The following is a 19,282-nucleotide window of genomic DNA, read 5'->3' as shown; positions in this document are numbered from 1 at the left end:
CAACCAATACCCCCTTGATATATTGCTAATCCAGGAAACCCAACTTGTCACTGCTCACTCTTTTAAAATACCTAATTATCTAATTTATCACACCAAGTCACATCGATGGCATGCACAAGCCTGTGGTGGAACTGCCATCATCATCGAAAGTAATATTAATCATAAACTACTTGATTACCTTAACTTCAATTATATTGAAGAAACGACCCTTCAGTTCTTTTTTTTTCCCCAATTCCAATCTATTGTCATTTCTAGTGTCTATGTTCCCCCTGCCTTTATCAGCGACCTCGAAAATCTAATTTCCTACGGTTTGATTATCTTCTTGGATGGTGACTTTAACGCTAAACACAGCAGATGGAACAACTATGATAGCAACCGCTTGGGCACCTCTCCATTCATTTTCATCAGCTTAGTTAAATAAAATGTACTCTGCCCCCCCCCCACCAATATCAGGATCTCGAACTTATCAGCTCATACTATCAACTTCGCCCTTTCTAGAAATCTAAATTACCTTATCAATACTAGTACCTTAAATGAACTCTGTTCTGATCATTTGCCTGTTAAGTTTAACATCAATATTAACAATACAAACGAAAGCCTGAGTCAAATATGCTGTGCCAAATCGTGGAACCATGTTATTTAGCATAATAGTTGTGATTTTGCTCACATTACATTTTAGCCAACCGTTTCTGTTTCGCCAACTTTACTGAGTTCTATTAGTTAACACCCCAACCCAATTAGATCCATTAATTGACAGCTTCACTAATTCTATTAACAAGGCTAAAGAGGAGGTTTCCTTTTTTGTGGAGGCAAGCAATTACTGCAATGCACCCCCTCATATCAGACATCTTATTAGAGATAGAAACAACATCAGGAGGTTGTGGCAACAGTCTCGTGACCCAAATTATAAAGCTCGAATGAATCAGATCAATGCTAAAATTAGGAGAGGTTTTCGAGCACACAAGGAATCCTCCTACACCAAGTATATCAAAGGCCTATCTGTCCAAGATAACTCAATTTGGAAAACGGTCAATAAGTTTAAGTCTAAATCTTCATGCATCCCACCCCTCAAACGTAATAATTCTGCCCTATTCGATGACAATATGAAAGTTAACATCATTGCTGACGTCTTTAATTGCAGTTTACCAACGACCTTGCCAGAAATGATACTACTAACCTAGATGTCAGAGGTGGTATTAATTTTCGTTCTTGCAGCTCTGACCCTGACATCCACAACCCGGTACCTTAGTGATGTAATTAACTCCATTAAGAAACTTAAGAATAAGCGACCCGGTAAAGATAACATTAATAATAGACTTATCAAAGCACTCCCCCCTTAACTACATTCTCTATTTAACATGCATTATTGACTCAGCGCTACGCTTATCATACTTCCCCTCTGATTGGAAGATAGCAGTCATTAAACCTATCCTAAAGCCAGGAAAAGACCTAACAAAACCAGACAGCTATCGACCAATCAGTTTACTCTCCTCACTGAGCAAAATTACTGAAGACATTATCTTGTGCGGAATGAGAGACTTCTGCGATGATAACCACATTATTATCGATGAGCAATTTGGTTTTCACCCTAAACATTCCACACAACACCAACTCACCAGGCTCATTGAATACAGACACGAAGGATGGCTTCACAACATACACACAGGTGCCGTTTTTCTCGATTTGGTTAAGGCTTTCGACAAGGCATGGATCGATGCACTTGTCTATAAATTAATAAAATACAATTTCCCTAGACCACTTATTCTAATTATACGATCCTACCTAACACACAGAAAGTTCATGGTCAACTGCAACACCTTTTTCCCCACCTTAAGACCCATTAATAGCGGTGTTCCTCAGGAGAGCAAACTAGAACCCCTCCTATTTTTAATCTTTATTAATGAAATCCCTTGAGATCCTGGTATTCTGACTGCACTGTACCCTGACGATACAGACATTGCCACACAAAGCAAGTATATCAGCGATATCAACAGGAATATCATTTATCATCTACTCACCATCATTGACTACATCCAAGATTGGAAACTCGATATCAGCAAAACTCAGTCGGGGCTATTTACCAGAAAAAGGAGCTTACAAGAAGGATGTTATCATTGATAACAACTTTTCTTTCAAATGGGAAACGAAGGCCACGTACTTAGGTGTCATTATGGATAAAACCCCGACATTAAAATATCATTTTAAAAACATTAAAAATAAATTCATAGAAGCAAAATGTGCACTTTATCCTATTCTAAAAAGGAACTCCCCCCTCAGCACTAATAAAAGGATTGTAATTTTTAAAATGCTTCTCACCCCCCCTATTAACATATTCAGCACCCGCCGCAATATCACAAACTCACCCTGGTATTTCAAGAACTAAAATATCCGTAATGACACCTGTCCGTCTAGCCTTCTTGACTTATACAAAAATAGATCTCTTAAGTATTTCCTTAAGAGCACTGGACACTCCAACCCCCTTATATGGTCTTCCTCTAACTACGACCCAGATGAACCTAATTCCAGGAGACGGCCTAAGGTCATTCTTCATTACTGTAAAAATCTTCAAGACATCGTTTGAGTCGTATTGCTGATTTCTCTTTCCCCCTGACTGGTTCCTCATCTCCTCTATCATCATTTCATCATTACCCTGTCCCACATGCTTGGGTTGGCCCCATTCCCCATCCGTCACGGAATTACTGCTATTCATTCTGAATCAATTTACTAATACAACTACTAACAATGCTAATCACTTTGTTAATAATTATAATTAAAAAATAAATAATAATTAAGAAATAATATAAAATGAAATATTTTTTTGACTAATGACTTCGTTTGTTTGTTTATGTAATTACCTGTCTGTGTTATCCCTCTTTTGTACTGTCTTTTCTATCTTCTATTTCCACAACTAATGGTTTAGAAGCAAAATCTTAAATGAGATTAACCTTAGCCCTCCTCATTTTCAAATACCACCACGCCACAGATTTGCCGCAGATTTGTTGGGTTAGCTTAATAGAGTACCGGCTGCTGAGGTAGTTCCTTTTATAAACATGGGAATAGTTGGGTGACGGAGGGCGGTAGTAGCCCAGTGATTAGAAAACTGGATTTCGGTCCGGAGGAACCGGCTTTCGATAATCGACGCTACTCAAATCCACCGAGTATATGAGTTGTTGTTGTTGTTCATTTACGTCGTACTAGAGCTGCACAATGGGCTATTGGCGACGGTCTGGGAAACATCCCTGAGGATGATCCGAAGACATGCCATCACAATTCTGATCCTCTGCTGAGGGGATGGCGCCCCCTCTTTGGTAGCCCGACGACCTGCACGCGAAGTCGAGCACTTTACGGAAACACAGTTTAACGAGCACACAGCAATACAGCACACCCTCGGTCCCTACGCAGACTGATCCAAGTGGTCACCCACCCGCACACTGACCGCAGTCAGTGATGCTTGACTTCAGTGATCTGATGGAAACCGTGTCTTAACGATCAGTCCACTGCGGGACCCGAGTATATGAGATATACACGTTTGCAAAATATGTGGAATCATAAGTTCTGTGGTCGATCACTGAACAGTACCATGAGTGCAGGGATTTGGAGAAAACTTCCCTCCCCTTCAGATTTATGTTTAAATTGTGGAAGGAAGTTGGCTTACAAAAGAAATCCCCTCTGTTCAAGATCAAAATTGTGATGGCATGTCTTCGGATCATCCTCATGAATGTTTCCCAGACCGTCGCCAATTGCCTATTGTGCAGCTCTGGTGCGACATAAATAAAATACCTACCTGCATCCTAAAATCGGAAGAAATATTAAAAACTTCCGATGAATGGATAGTTGACTGAATGTAAGCAATAAAAAGCTTCTTAAAGCAGGAAGAAATTTATAAAACTTCCGGTGTATCCCTCCGCTAATGTTACGCTTACGAGGCGATGTGTGGACAGGTTTAATTATCTAGGAAGTCTTATTAATGAGGTTTAAAATTACGTGTAATATTACCATTCATAGGAGTTTATTGTAATACATAAATTTTAACTAATTTTGAGCATAAAAAGATTTTAAGAAAAATTATTATCCCAACATAAATAACGTTTAAAGTTTGCCATGTTTTGATTGTTATCCATCATTTAGCTATATTTTTATAAAATATCGCCATTAATTATTTTTTGGGTTGCTTCTTGCAGAGCATAGCATACTTGCGGAGTTTTCCAAATTCTTATTTTGTTTGTTTCATTGACATTTTAAATTTAGAAAAAGCGTGATACTGTGAACACTACAAATGAAATAATATTTGATGGCACCCTTTTTCAAGTTTAGGCGTAAAAATCAATCGAAAGTGGTAACCGTGAAAGTCTTATGACAAATTTTAACTCTTAGCACCATCTGTTCTTAGCTTCACACGGTCAACCATCCATTCTTCCGCTTGTGTTAAGTTTACGAGGTGATGTATGAACAGGTAGGTAGGTTCTTTACTTACGTCACACTAGAGCTGCACAATGGACTATTGGCGACGGTCTGGAAAACATCCCTCAGGATGATCCGAAGACATGCCATCGCAATTCTGATCCTCTGCAGAGGGGGTGGCTCCCCTGCTTTGTTAGCCCGATGACCTGCTTGCGATGTCAAGCACTTTACGGTAGAACAGTTCAACGAAGACCGATACCGTGTACCCTCGGTCCATACGCAGACTGATCAAAGAGGTCACAAATCAGCTTATTGACCGCAGCCAGTGATGCTTGACTTCGGTGCTCTACTGAGAACCGTGTCCTAATGATCAGTGAACTGTGGGATCAAGCTTGATAGTGTAAGAAAGTTCTATTAGTGTGATTTATGTTTAAATTCTCTCGTAATTTCGCCATTCATAGTAGTTTTCTGCAATTCATTAATTGTAAAAGCTGGTGAGCTTTAAATAAATTTAGGAAAACTGTCGCAACATAAATAAAGCGGATGATTTGCCATGTTTTTGGTGTTATCTTTTATTTGGCTATATTTTAATGTAAAATATCGCCCTTTGATATTTTCTGATTCCGGTTAAAGAAAAATTTCAGTTCCATATAGTTGTCCAACTTAAAAGATTTTAATCTATATGAAAATCAAGAGAGAATCTAAGGTACTTTCTTCCTCTATGACTCTCCACACTCTAATGGGGAAAGTATGCAAAGTGTTGCCATAGGTAGAGACTTCTGTTCAACGCCACCTGCAAATCGGAAATAGTAACCCGGAAGTTTTAGACGAATCGAAACCTTTTACCTTAGCGCCATCTCTGCTTTAGCTTTACTCGGTCACCATCCATTTAACGGCATCGATAACATGTCGATTTATTTTCTTTGTTTTGCATAAGAGGTATTGCACAGAGGTATTGCATAATAGTAGTGAAATTAAATTATTAATGTGTGATTAATTTAAACCTCTTAGTTACGTGCTTTAATTAACAAATTTCTCATTAAGGTTTGTTTGTTCCTATGTTAGTTGCTTTTGAAATCTCTAACATTTTCTATATTTTTGTTTGATGGTGTTTAATTTACTCATAATATATGTATGGGACTGAACAATCAAGTGGTTATTTAGATTTTATAATTCAACAAAAATTTTAAATAAATCTTTTAAATTGAAATTTCTATAATTTAATGAAATAAACACTAAAGCAGTATGTAAAGTAAATTAATATTGTTGCCTTTAATACAAACAGATGGATAAAAAATAAAAACATCTTTTTTTTATATTTTATAAAGAATACTCTTGCTTTTAAAAACTATTCGAATAATATGTTGAAAAAGTTAGCCATCAGGGAAACCTTGAGGACCTTAAGATATTGTATTTCATTTGTCATTTTTTATTGAAGTTTTCCTAAGAAATAACTTACAGTAACATTACAGTCAATCTATAAAATTTCACATGATAAGAGCTTTTATTTTCTATGTTATTGATCCAATAATTTTTTCAACAGAATGAATAGCACTATGTTTACTCCTGATTACAGTCACCTAACTGGATTGCTGCAGCAATTAAATGATGAGGAGTTGAAAGAACTTTTACAAAATGAGGGAAAGTTAAAAAATCTTGTGAATGACCTGAAACAGGTACATATTTTTATTTGCTAATTACTTAGGTGGATTTCAAATTAGAGGAATTTTTGATGTCTGACAAAAGGTTGTTTTTTTTAAACATAAATTTAATAGCCTGCTGGGTTATGTGTTTGTGATTTCCAAAAATGTCCTACGATTAAGAGTTATTATGTATAATAAACTAATTTATAAAATGTTTCATTTTCAATACATTTTTAACAGAGAAAGATTTCTGTTTCTAACTAGAAAGTGTTCTGTTTCATATTTTACAAATTTCCAAAATTATACCCAGCCCTGTGGCCGAATCGTGGCGACATTGTCGCAGAACATTACAGAGTTCTTGGAGAAAGATTTTTTAATTTGGAAAGCAAAGAAGTTAGTGCAGATTTTTTAGAGATTTTTTTTCCTGCAGAACTTCTTCCTCCTTTTCTCAAGAATTATATTTAAAAAATTTCTTTCTCGCATATCAGAGTTCACCTCCGATATGCGAGAAAGGATGTGCACGACCGTGATTATTTTTTTCTACTTTCTTTTGAGAATAAAAATATTCCGCAATGACTAGATCTAGCTAAAATTTCAGATTGATATTATAAAAAGTAATTTTCAAATAGCAAAAATTTAAAAAAGGTTAACTATGCAAATATTTTTTAGAACAGGAGAATATTGCCAATAATATTAGAATATATATTAGTAGTATATGGGGGGGGCTAGAGGACACTTTTGCCCTTTCCATATACTACTATTGATTTCCTATTTTTTATATTAAAAAAATTTAAAATAGACCTATATTTTACATNCAAAAAAGAAAGAAAAATCCTAAAATCTTATGAGGAGAAAAAAAATTTTTTAAAAAAATAGCGGGAAAATGTATTGAATTTCGTTCCGGTTTTTTGGTTTTCCGGTTTTCTGATTTCCGGATAACGGGTTCTGTACTGTATAATAAACAAATTTTATAAAATGTTTCATTTTCAATACATTTTTTACAGAGAACAATCCTAGAAAGTATTCTGTTTCATACTTTACAAATTTCCAAAATTTTACCTAACTTAAAACCCTTGTGGCAGAATCGTGGCATTATAGAGTTCTTGGCGAAAGATTTTTTTTATTTGGAAAGCAAAGAAGTTAGTGCAGATTTTTTTCAAAATATTGTTTCCCTACAGAACTTTTTCCTCCCTTTCTCAAGAATTATATTCAAAAAATGCCTTTCTCACATATCGAAGTTCACCTCCGATAAGCGAGAAAGGATATGAACAACCGTGATTATTTTTTCTACTTTCTTTTGAGAATATAAATATTCCGGAAAGACTAGCTTTAGCAAAAATTTATAAAAGGTTAACTGTACAAATATTTTTTAGAACAGGAGAATATCGCCAATAATATTAGAATATATATTCTTTTATAAAGGTTTAAAAATAAAATTCTTGCATTTATAATTAAAAAATTTATATACTGTTCTATTCTATATGTAAAGGCTTTTTTTGTACACAGAAAGCACTTCTGTTACTTAGGTATTAGTAGTACTAGAAAGAATTGTCGCAGAAAGCTCGGAAAAATTCTGCCACAGGGCTTGAAACACTTGCATAATTAAGAAAGTGCATTTTATAAATACAGAGAAAATTCTTTCAAATAACTTTTGGATTAATGGACAACTGTTAATTTATCCTAGTTTTAATGTATGACTTCTGTACCCTCTCCTTACACTTGCAGGGATCTGTCTAGACATTTTGTGAAAGGTTCTGTTTTTGTAAAATTGTGAAGAAATTACTTGTAATTTGTGAATATAAAATAAGTGTTAAGTCACATTCTTTCAAACAGGGTTCTGCTTTTGTGAATTTGCGCGAATAGGGTCCTGTTATTGCAAAAAACTTTTTCAAGGAGTTTTTAAATTGTAAATATATAAAAGATTATGCTCAACACTGTAAAATTATTATTGAAAAAAAGTTAAATTTTCAAAAATAATCAGCAATTGCTGCTTCTAAATTAGAGATGTAAGATACAAATATTTGGTATTTAGCCTCTACTGTTGAACGCAGATTATTCTTTTTGGACGAATAAAGGAAGAAGCGTCTGCTGAAGACAAAACTTAGTTCGTTTACATTAGTCTTTCTTTCCCCCCATTCCTGGGAAGGGTTTATTCGATTAACAAAACAATAATGAAGATAAACATATTTGTGAAGGGTCCGATTAAAAGATAAATTATTTTGTGAAGGGTCCGTTAACGAACCCAAATTTCTCCTAAACAGACCCTTGACTTGGTTGTTGATAATTGGCCTGTGGAACCACTGCTTATTTTTTTACGCTGGTCTAACTCTATATTGGATCAATGGCCAACTGTTAATTAGTTCTGGATTTATTATTGAATTATTTTTATAATTTGAATAAGTTTTCATTAGGGCTATCATTAAGTGTCAATTAGTGATTCTTGTGAAAATTAAGCAAAAATTAGACATTTTTTTTATTCTTGTGAAATTTTTATTGTGTCTAGGTACAGGACCTTGAAGCTGAAAAAGAAATGCTGCTTGCTAGTACTAAAAGTATTTCTGAGTACAATTTGTCCAGGAAACCTATTCTTGATCAGCATCGTCTGCAAGTTGTAGAAACACATGAAATTGCCCTGGATTTGAAAAATAGTTTCCTAGAAAAGAAAAAAAAGATAGGTATAAAATTCATTTTGTTGTCAAAATTAGGTATTTTCTACAGTATTAATGATTTTAACAAATTAAAGTTTGTGGATGTAATCTAAGCTCATGTCAGTGGTATTATTCTCGTGGTAAATATACTATGGTTATGTGATTTCTTTACACTTTTACCCTCTCCATTACCATAGTTTCACATAGTAACTAACTATATTCCAACTTCTAACTAAAATGTACCAGTAAAAATTGTACCTATTGCTTTTTACTGTCATGGGATAAAAAGTAAGATTTGCCAAAACCATAGTAAAAGAAAATGGAGAAATTGTGCAACCTTGAAACGCCTATTCCAATTTCAAAGAGTATTATGTGCAACTATATCTTCATTAAAATAATTTTCCTAGCAATTGAAAATGATAGAATCATTGCCTTAAAAAGTAAATACTAAAATGCACTAATTGAGTTTTCCATATTGTTTGAAATGTATCATGATATTTAAAAACCACAAGAAAATCAGTATCAATAATTGCCGAAAATGCAATAAAAACATATTGATTTTCGATACTGTCGGCGTAAATTAAGCACTCCAAAAAGTGATTAATAAATAGCATGATTCAATTTTGCGTGTAAATTTCTGGAGAAAAGAAAACTAAAATCTTTTACTTTTCGAAAGAAAAATCTTTCTGCAAGAACTCTGTAACATTCTGCGACTAAAGTCTCAAGAAACAATCTGTGTAAAATCTGACTGTATATTTTACTTTTTTTCTTATTTATTTCCTATCTTCTACTATGCATTCATTTTATTTTCAGAAAATTCTGAAAAAGCAGTATCAAAGGATACACTTTTAGCTTTGTTAGAAGCTGCAACTTCAGAAATAGATGAAGAGGCAGAGGTATGTAGCCAAATCTCTCACTTAGTTTCAAACTTAGATCCTTCTGAAATTTGCAATTGTTTCTTAGTGATAATTTTTTTAACCCTTTTTTTTATATGTTAGTCACAATTTTTTTCTCAATTCATATAGTCAGAGTTGCCACCCCACCGGGAAAATCTGAAAAATACAGGAAATTTTTACTAACTGGGAATTTGATTTTTTGTGGTCTTTTAAAAACTGGTGATCACTCAAAGCATGATCTATGGGATATATCAGGATGATATTTCAGCTACATTAAACCATTTCATTTACTGTGGCATTATTTAAGTATACTCGACTGATAATTTTTTATTACAAGTTTTTTCAGCAATTAAAACTAGTATAGTTACTCCAATATAACTCATTCAAGAGCGCAGTTATTGTTTCCTCTTAATATATGTGTGTAAGATGTACAGGAAAAACGCAGAGAATTTTTTTTTCTGGATTTGAGTGACAACCTGATTATTGATTTAATTAGGTTTCTTAAAAGAAACCAATAATCTCAAAAGGCATTTTCTTCTGTAATTATAACAGACAATTTTTTTTTTCCCTGTAAAAGCTGGGCCTGCTACAGAAGAAGAAAAAAATCGACATAGGGATGAAAAATATTTTCCTCTATGCCATTTTTTCCTTCATAATTTTTGTTTAAATAAAAATTTCCAGTTACAATTAAAAGTTTTCATTATCTGAAAATACAAAGTAATAAAGTAGTGTTGCTTTTTACTTTCAGATTACAGTTGCTCATTTTAACAATTATTGTTTTATTTTAAATTATCATTAAATTTGTGGGTCATGCAGTCATTTTTGATGGTACATGTAATTTTTATGCATTTTAAGCCTTAGTCATTTTGCAATGCTTATACAGTACAGAACCCGTTATCCGGAAATCAGAAAACCAAAAAACCGGAATGAAATTCGATAAATTTTATCGCCATTTTTAAAAAAAAAAAATTTGTTTTCCTCATAAGATTTTCCGATTTTTCTTTCTTTTTTTAAAGATATTTACCTTATCATCATTTTCGAAATAATCATTAGTGTATTACTTCATAGTTTTTNATATTTAAAAACCACAAGAAAATCAGTATCAATAATTGCCGAAAATGCAATAAAAACATATTGATTTTCGATACTGTCGGCGTAAATTAAGCACTCCAAAAAGTGATTAATAAATAGCATGATTCAATTTTGCGTGTAAATTTCTGGAGAAAAGAAAACTAAAATCTTTTACTTTTCGAAAGAAAAATCTTTCTGCAAGAACTCTGTAACATTCTGCGACTAAAGTCTCAAGAAACAATCTGTGTAAAATCTGACTGTATATTTTACTTTTTTTCTTATTTATTTCCTATCTTCTACTATGCATTCATTTTATTTTCAGAAAATTCTGAAAAAGCAGTATCAAAGGATACACTTTTAGCTTTGTTAGAAGCTGCAACTTCTGAAATAGATGAAGAGGCAGAGGTATGTAGTCAGATCTCTATATTTCAAACTTAGATCCTTCTGGAATTTGCTACTGTTTCTTAGTGATAATTTTTTAACCCTTTTTCTTCTTTCAAATACATGTTGGTCACAATTTATTTCTCGATTCATATAGTCAGGGTTGCCACCCCATAGGGAAAACCTGGAAAATACAGGGAATTTAAAAATCCCCAAAAATTTAGTTGTTTTTTACGAAGTGAGAATTTGATTTTTTTATTTTGGTCTTTTGAAAACTGGTGATCACTCAAAATATATATTGAAATAATATTTAATGCTATGGGATATTTAAGGATGATATTTCAGCTATATTAAACCATTTCATTTACTGTAGCATTACTTAAGTATGCTCAGCTCTTAATTTTTTACTCCAATATAGCTCATTCAAGAGCACAGTAATTATTTCCTTTTAATATATGTGATACATATAGGGAAAACACAGGGAATTTTTTTTTCTTTCTGGATTTGAGTAGCAACCTTGATTTTTGTTTTTATTTGGTTTCTTAAAAGAAACCAAATGAAACCAATAATCACAAAAGGCATTTTCTTCTGTAATTGTAACAGACAGTCTTTTTTTATTTCTTTGTAGAAGCTGTAGTGCTACTCTTCCATCACCGGCAGGAAAATTATTTTCATCAATGCCTTTTTTTCTTCATAATTTTTGTTGAAAATCAAAATTTCCAGTTCCAATTTAAAGTTTTCAAAATCTGAAAATACGAAGTAATAAAGTTTTATTACTTTTTACTTTCAGAATACAGTTGCTCCGTTTAAGAATTATTGTTTTATTTTAAATAATCATTAAATTTGTGTGTCATGCAGTCATTTTTGATGGTACATGTAATTTTGATACATTTCAAAATTTAGTCATTTTGCAATGCTTATATCTTATTTTTATTTTATTTAATTATGATTAATGATAAAACTTAATAATTCTTAAAAATTGCCAACATTTAGAAACCATCCACTCATTCAAACTTATCTCGGTCCCGCAATGGACTGATCGTTAAGACACGGTTCCCAGCAGATCACCGAAGTCAAGCATCACTGGCTGCGGTCAGCGTGCGGGTGGGTGACCACTTGGATCAGTCTGCGTAGGGACCGAGGGTGTGCGGTATTGGTCCTTGTTAAACTGTGCTACCGTAAAGTGCTCGACTTCGCGCGCAGGTCGTCGCGCTACCGAAGTTGGGGTGCCATCCCCTCCGCACAGGATCAAAATTGTAATAGCATGTCTTCGAATCATCTTCCGGGATGTTTCCCAGACCGTCGCCAATAGCCCATTGTGCAGCTCTAGTGCGATGTAAATTAACAACAACAAACTTATCTCGTTTCAGTGGTCTCATAAAAGGAAACTCAATATTTTTGTAGTTGATTTTTTTTTCTTAATATCTTTGATTGCTAATTGGAATCATTCTTTCTCTATTCTTACTCATTTCATTCATTACAAAATCGAAAGTACTTTTAATATTTGTTTATTTTAAGTAATGCTTCACTCCCTGTTTTTTTTTAATTTTCTTTTTTTCCCAATCATGATGTATTATGTTTTCTTATCATTTGCTTATTTTTGTATACATTTATTCTTTAGTTTCTAGATTATATACAGTTTAGTTTTAAAGTAATTTATTCTTGCATGAAAGTAACTATAATTATTAGTTATCTTTTAAACTTATTTTGATTTATTTTTATATGGAGAAATTTATTTCCGAAATCAAGAAAATTCATGTTTTGAGATTTCTTGCCGTATCCTTGAAATTGCACTATTTTTTATAAACTTGTTCGTATTATTATTATTATTTTTTGTCCTTTTATAAATGTTGTAGAGAATAAGGAAATATGCCGTACAAAATGAAACTTTCAAAGCTGCCCATTGTACTATTCTTTTTAGACATTTGTTTTCCCACCTTAAAAATAGACTGTATGTATTGCACTAAAAAATGTTCTGATTTTTATTTTAAATCACTAGAAAGCCTTCCAGAAACACAATTAAATGGTTGTGTAGCATTTGTACTACTTCATTGTTTAAGAAATATTAATGCATTTAAATATATTTCTTTACCCCTGCATTCAAAGACACCAATCTTAGTAGTTCCTTGCATAAACATGGTGCGTAGCATTTTTAAAAATGCTTGAAAGGGCTTATTTTTAATTTTTGTTTTGTAAAAGCCCTTTAAGGTTCTTTTTCCATAGGATGTTTTTAAAAAGCACTTAACTTTTCCTTTTCGAAAATGAGATTTTTCCTTTACTGTGTCAATTTTCACTGCGTATTATGCGAAAACGTGGTTATCACTTTGTTCTATTCAGCATTTTTAAAAATCATTTGACCACAATCCATTTCAGCGTAACGTCGGCTTGCAACATACGATAGCACGCCAATCATATTACATGTTTGATGACATGCTTCGGAGTTCGCATGTGCGTCTACTGAGCTGGGTTCGGTGAGATTCTTGCACTCTCATGTGCAACTCTGCTACAATTTGCAAGTTATTCCCAATTTCAGACTTCATTTACTTGAAAATGAAATTGAACCGAAAAATCTCGATCTTTTTCTTGTCGTTAATATAATCAAGAAAAGAATTCTTTGTCAGGAACTAGTTATTTTATCATGATCATGTAAAGTCTTTGAAAATTATTTTGCATTTCGTTTATGTATATAGTTCTTAAAAGTACTTTTTGAGTGCTTAAAAAGTACTTTAAATGTGCCTATTTTTTCTTGACAGATTTGGCTACATACCCTGATAAAGTAATTACTTAAAAGGATTTTAATGTTTATATTTCAGGCTGCTGTCGAGTTTTTTCTAAAAAACGAGATTTCCGTAGAAGACTTCCTCGAAAAGTATCTGGAATTACGGAAACATGCTCATCTTCGCAGAATCAAAACTGATAAATTGGCAAACATCATTAGAGGAGATGAAAGACAGAACATTTCTCCCCCTATTCGGCCGCAGAAGACAAGAACTGCGCCATCACCACCCCTTCCTTATCCTAATGCTAACACTCAAAGTAATTCACCATATGGTCCAGTCAGAACAGCTCCTCCTGTTCCTTCAAGACCATACCAATATCCTGGTAATGTTTATCCACCTCAACCAACAGCTCAACCATACCAGCCTTTCAGTTATATGCCTTCCCCATACCCTGGTTACTCTAATCCACCCCCTGCAAACTTATATTCTCAGTACAAATAAATGTTCCATGTAAGCCTTATATTTACTTCTTGTTATGATTATCAGTATTACTATTTTTCAATGTGTGTCTAATGTGATAATGTTTTTAAATGACTATTTGTTCTGGTTTTAAGAGTGTCTGGACTGAATAAGAATTAAAATGAAGAAGTCCCTACTAGCATCTGTGCCTGAATGAAACTACATATTGCAAAGCTAAGCACTATTTTTCGAACACATGTTAAGTACTTTATTAATGTATTAACTTATTATAATTTCAACTTTTTTATTTTATTTATAATTTTTTTTTATGCTCAGTAATTGTGATAGTGATAAGAAAAAATTTTAAACAATTAAATATGGCTAGGAGAATTAAAAATAATAAGCCACCTTTGTTTTTTAAATTCTTATTTATATAACATTTAGGTCTTGGCAACAATAATTGGTTCACCCCTTTAGGAATTTTGGACAAACTTTAAGAGGATCCTTGATAGTAAGATTCAAATTATGCTTACTGCTTTTACTTCTCATTAATTTTTTTTTGTTTTTTGCATATATTTTGCATGAGTGTGATGAAAAAGGATTGCTTTTTTATCAAGAAAGAGTGCACATTAATTGCCTTCAACTGGAGTTTATTATCTTGCTGAAGAGATCAAAAGAAAATGGATCATGCATTTCAAAAATTTAAGTAAAAAAGCTATCAGTCATTAAAAAAATTGATTGAAGTTCTTTTCTTTTTTTTTATCTTGAGAAAATTTTTTAAAACTAATGAAGTAATTTTCAATTTTTGAATATTTGTATGATCTCAATCAGTCTTGGTTTAATAGATTGAGAAATGTTTAAAAAAATGTATAAATGCTTTCAATTAGGCTTTTTTTTTTTCATATTGAAATTGTGTACCATTTTCACAATCAGCATTTAAAAAAACCTTTTTAGAAATAGACCAAGCTTTACCTACCAGTTTCGAATAGCTATTGCGTATTATATTACATTATTTGATAATAATTTATCTAATCAAATAATGTATTTATATAATTACATTATTTCATGAAAAGTAATTTGTGACTTAGAGACTTTAAAACACATTTCTTAACATTGTGCAGTACATTGCTGTTTATACTTATTTGAGTCATGTGCTAGTACAGAAACTACTTATCTATTGTTTGACTAAAGTTATTTGTCTAGTTTTTAACTATCGTAAGACATTTATCGGGTGCTATCTATCGGATATGGATGCTATCAAGTTCTGTGTCTTGGTTAGCTTATAGTGGACTGTTGTTACAAATAGAAACAAGAGTCATTTTAAAGTAAAGAACTGCAAAGAATTTTCCAAAATTCTACCTCCATGTCATTCATTATCTTTTCCAAATTTGCGCAACTACTGTTTGTGTGAAATGAAATTAACAATCCTTACTTGCTTTTAAACTACACATGAATGAACTTGACCTCCCTCACAACACATCTTCAAACTTTCTGATCCTTATCTTTCTTTTTATAATTAACAATCCTGCCTAGTTATTTTACTTATTGTACAAAAAAGCCTCAACCCATTGCTACTTTGTGTTCATCTGTGAAAATTTGACGAACTAACCTGGCACACTTTAGCCCAAATCACCATTAACTATTTTATAATGAACTCTTTTTGAAATTTAACAGAAAAAAATTTTATTTGCCTGATTTCATTTCGAGTTTTATCTGCTGTTAAAAACTTACTTTCTAACTCAAATTACATTTATCACATTCCCATAGGAAGCAAATCAGTTATCTATGAGTAAATTTTCTGACTTCTAATTTCCCTCTAAAGCTTGCTATAAGTTTTGGATTGTAAATTTTATAAATGTGGAAAGAAAAAAAACATCTGAATAATTTTTAACTTAAGCATGTACTAATATACAATCTTTATGGTTTAAGACAGCTGCCAAATTTATAGATATATGCAGACCATATTTAAGTTACAAAATTAGTACTTTCTCTGAATAAACTTTACTTTTTTTTCCCCATAGACTTGAATTTCTTGAACCTCATACGTGGATAATATTAAAAAATCAAAAAAACATCTTTTAACGATCAATAATAAATTACTTCTCTATTTCTATTTAAAATTATTATTTAACATAAAAAAAACACTTCAAGTTCATTTTATGATCATAAATTTAAAATATCGCATACCATTTATAGTGTCATAAAGTCTTGTATTTTGATAACAACAAAAATCCCTAAAATTCCCTATGTGTAAAATATTTAGTATATTATGCAACAGGTGTCATGAAATGTTTATTATTTCGTAAAATCTACTGGATTTTTCCTTGTGTATGTTGACAGCTATGGTGGATATGCTGAGTGTCAAGAATCTAAATCTATTGAAAAAAAAGTCTTAAAATATCTTCTTCTCAGATTGATTTAAAATCGGATTCTTTTGATCGCTTCTTAGTTTGGGATAATTAGACCAAAGGTTATTTAAGCCATTCTGTTTTTTATTTAACTCTCTTAACTAAATAGATTCTTCCTTTTTGATGTCAGACTAGCGTGATTGATCAGGTAGGGTAATGACATTGAGGTTAGAGTAGCGATAAAATTGCTATGCTCTTCAAAACAAAATGTTTTTTTTTTTTACTTTTTAAAATGACTCTTGTTGTACAGTTATTTTTGTATTGAACAAAGTAATTAATGTATGTAGCCTTTCAACTAATCCTGTTTATTGTTCTGTTAGGTTTTTTAAAATTTTTATACTATGAGCTGCCGAAAATTTCCTGTGCTTTTTTTTTACTTACATGGTGATATAAACCTTTTCTAGACGGAAGTGTGTTTAAAAATTATTAATGTGTGTGTGTGTTTTTTTTTACGCAAGTTTTGATCCTTTTATTTTTAAATTCATAGTTTTAAATGCTTAAGAAGGTATCTTAATTGCTTTATAATTTTTTTTTTTTACTTGTTCTCATTGATATTATACTCTTACATATTAAACTGCTGCAATATTTAAATGGTATATATATATATTAAAGGGAGAGCGAGGTATAATGGCTCAATTATCACTTAGTTGCCATTGTTAAAGATTGGGCTGTCCTGGGCGCAATGACCATTGGTCAGGAAATTGTGGAGTCTTAATCCCCACGAAACCTTCTGGTCCATAGCAACTGTTGTGAAAATGCTTTGCTTTATATGTACATTCCTTTTCCTAACATAAGTGTTTTTTCTCCCTATCTCTTAATTAGTGGTAAAAAATATTAAAATTGTTTGACTTTTAATGTTCGCAAATATTTATTTCTTCTCAATGCTATTTTTTTCCATTTTTTCTCAGCATTATTGACTTGGCCAAATGAATGTATGTATAAATCCTCAAATTTGAGAAGAGAACTAAAATGTTTCACAATAAAAATAGTTTTACATTCCTTACATGCAATTTTTTATTTCATGCGGATAGTTACAAATTTAAAATTCTTGTTTATTTATTTACTTAATATTTCTTAAAGCCCAGACAAATTTTTGTACATAATGTACTATCTATGCTCTTTTGTCTATATTTTGCAAATTACATATTTGTACTCAATTTTTTATTAACCCAGTGATTTATTTATTCCATAAAAACAATTGGAAAAAAATTGAATTCAAAAGTTTGAAAAATTAGTACACACAATAAACACTTTTTTTTAAAACATTTCTTAGTTTTTTATGTTATCCTCTAACTTGTGTGATAAAACATATGATATATTTTTTTTAAAATCTTCATTAAATTTATCTAATGTATAATAATGAAAATCTATATCAAAATTTTTTAAAAGGAAAAAAAAATAGATACTTAGAGTTTAACTTGCCAATTCATGACTATATTTTGTAACTAGTTTCTGGTATACAATAATAATTTTTTAAAGCACTATTTTTGACTATCTTTCACTGATATGTAGTAAAAATATATCTAAAATAAAGATCGATTAGAAAATATTCAGAAGTTAATAAAGAATGAACTAAACTCAAAAATTGGTACAACACTGTTCATATGTTTCTTCATTTGAAAAAATATATTATAAAAAAAATGCTAAATTTCATTTTTGTTATGTGCGATGTTTGACTCACAATATATCGAGTATACATACTTGTACCTTTATTTTTTTACTTATAGGTATACAATTTCCAAAGTTTTTTTTTGTGTGTCAATGTTTAACTTAATTAACTATTTTATAAATAGAGCTTAACAAGTTTTCCATTAAGAATTTTATGTAGAAATATTACGAAAATATAAATCAAAAATCAATGTTAATTAGCTATTTAGTGTAGTTACACTGATATATTACATAAAAATGTGCCATTGTGCCTTTTGTGTGTCATTTTATAGCCTATATCCCATTTAATTAAAGGCTTATTTAATGTATTTTTATAGTTACTATTTACTATTGGATTGTAAAATAAATAAATATTGTTGCAAAAAAATTTCAATGTTTCCTGAGTATTTTGTCTAATCCAATTGAGCAGGGTTACCACAGTCTTGAGAAGTACTAGAAAATTTTAAGGTGTCCTTGAAAAATATCAAAAATTCCATCTCAATCCTCCAATTTTGCCTTCATCAGATTTTTTACGTAGAACTTCACTAAGGTACACTAATGGAGTAAAGGGAACACTTTTGTTGCATTTAAACATCAAGAAAAAGAAGTTGGTTAGTTAGTATGTTCTGTTCACATTTTCCCCTTGATGAAAAATGCAAATCGATTTTCTTTTCTATTGAACACAGACAGTTGAGGAGTTTGTTTAGCTTTATAATTAACTCTGTAATTTTTACTCATAGAACAAGTTTTTATTTTCGATAAAAAATATAGTTCCCAGCTATTTTCCTTAGAAATATAAATATTAAATACTTGAGTTTCTTTTTAGGTAGTATGAACAAAGTATTTTAATGTCATTGCTTATAGTTAAAATTTTGTCTAAAATGTTTATTATGTGTGTGAGTAAATATATTATCATGTGCAAAATCAAGAGAATGTCGACTTTCACCGGTGAATATCTGAAATATTTGCTACATCTGAGTAGATATTAATTTATCCGTCAATATTATT

General features: G+C 31.5%; 1 protein-coding gene across 3 annotated transcripts; it reads left to right on the top strand.

Annotated features, from left to right (window-relative positions):
- Positions 1–5,272: 5,272 nt before the first annotated feature.
- On the top strand, positions 5,273–18,662 carry LOC107444317 (vacuolar protein sorting-associated protein 37B). 3 transcript variants are annotated; one of them, XM_043046270.2, is made up of 6 exons: positions 5,273–5,445; positions 5,945–6,077; positions 8,548–8,719; positions 9,506–9,588; positions 13,854–14,270; positions 14,375–18,662. In XM_043046270.2, exons 2-5 carry the CDS (start codon positions 5,946–5,948, stop codon positions 14,259–14,261), a joined length of 795 nt encoding a protein of 264 aa, XP_042902204.1. In that variant the 5' UTR covers positions 5,273–5,445; position 5,945; the 3' UTR covers positions 14,262–14,270; positions 14,375–18,662. The 3 variants fall into 3 exon arrangements, with proteins under 3 accessions (XP_042902204.1, XP_042902203.1, XP_071033984.1); XM_043046269.2 differs by having other exon boundaries at positions 13,854–18,662; XM_071177883.1 differs by lacking the exon at positions 9,506–9,588 and adding an exon at positions 10,982–11,064 and having other exon boundaries at positions 5,284–5,445; positions 13,854–18,662.
- Positions 18,663–19,282: the final 620 nt, after the last annotated feature.

This window comes from Parasteatoda tepidariorum, chromosome 2, assembly GCF_043381705.1.
Source record: "Parasteatoda tepidariorum isolate YZ-2023 chromosome 2, CAS_Ptep_4.0, whole genome shotgun sequence".
NCBI lineage: Eukaryota > Metazoa > Arthropoda > Arachnida > Araneae > Theridiidae > Parasteatoda > Parasteatoda tepidariorum.
Note: the sequence above shows the minus strand (reverse complement) of the source record. Positions and strands in the feature narration are given on the sequence as shown.

Coding starts and splice junctions, on each gene's coding strand:
- LOC107444317 (XM_043046270.2), top strand. CDS start 5,946: ATGAATAGCACTATGTTTACTCCTGATTACAGTCACCTAACTGGATTG. Junction 6,078..8,547: donor TTGTGAATGACCTGAAACAG/GTACATATTTTT, acceptor TATTGTGTCTAG/GTACAGGACCTTGAAGCTGA. Junction 9,589..13,853: donor AAATAGATGAAGAGGCAGAG/GTATGTAGCCAA, acceptor TTTATATTTCAG/GCTGCTGTCGAGTTTTTTCT.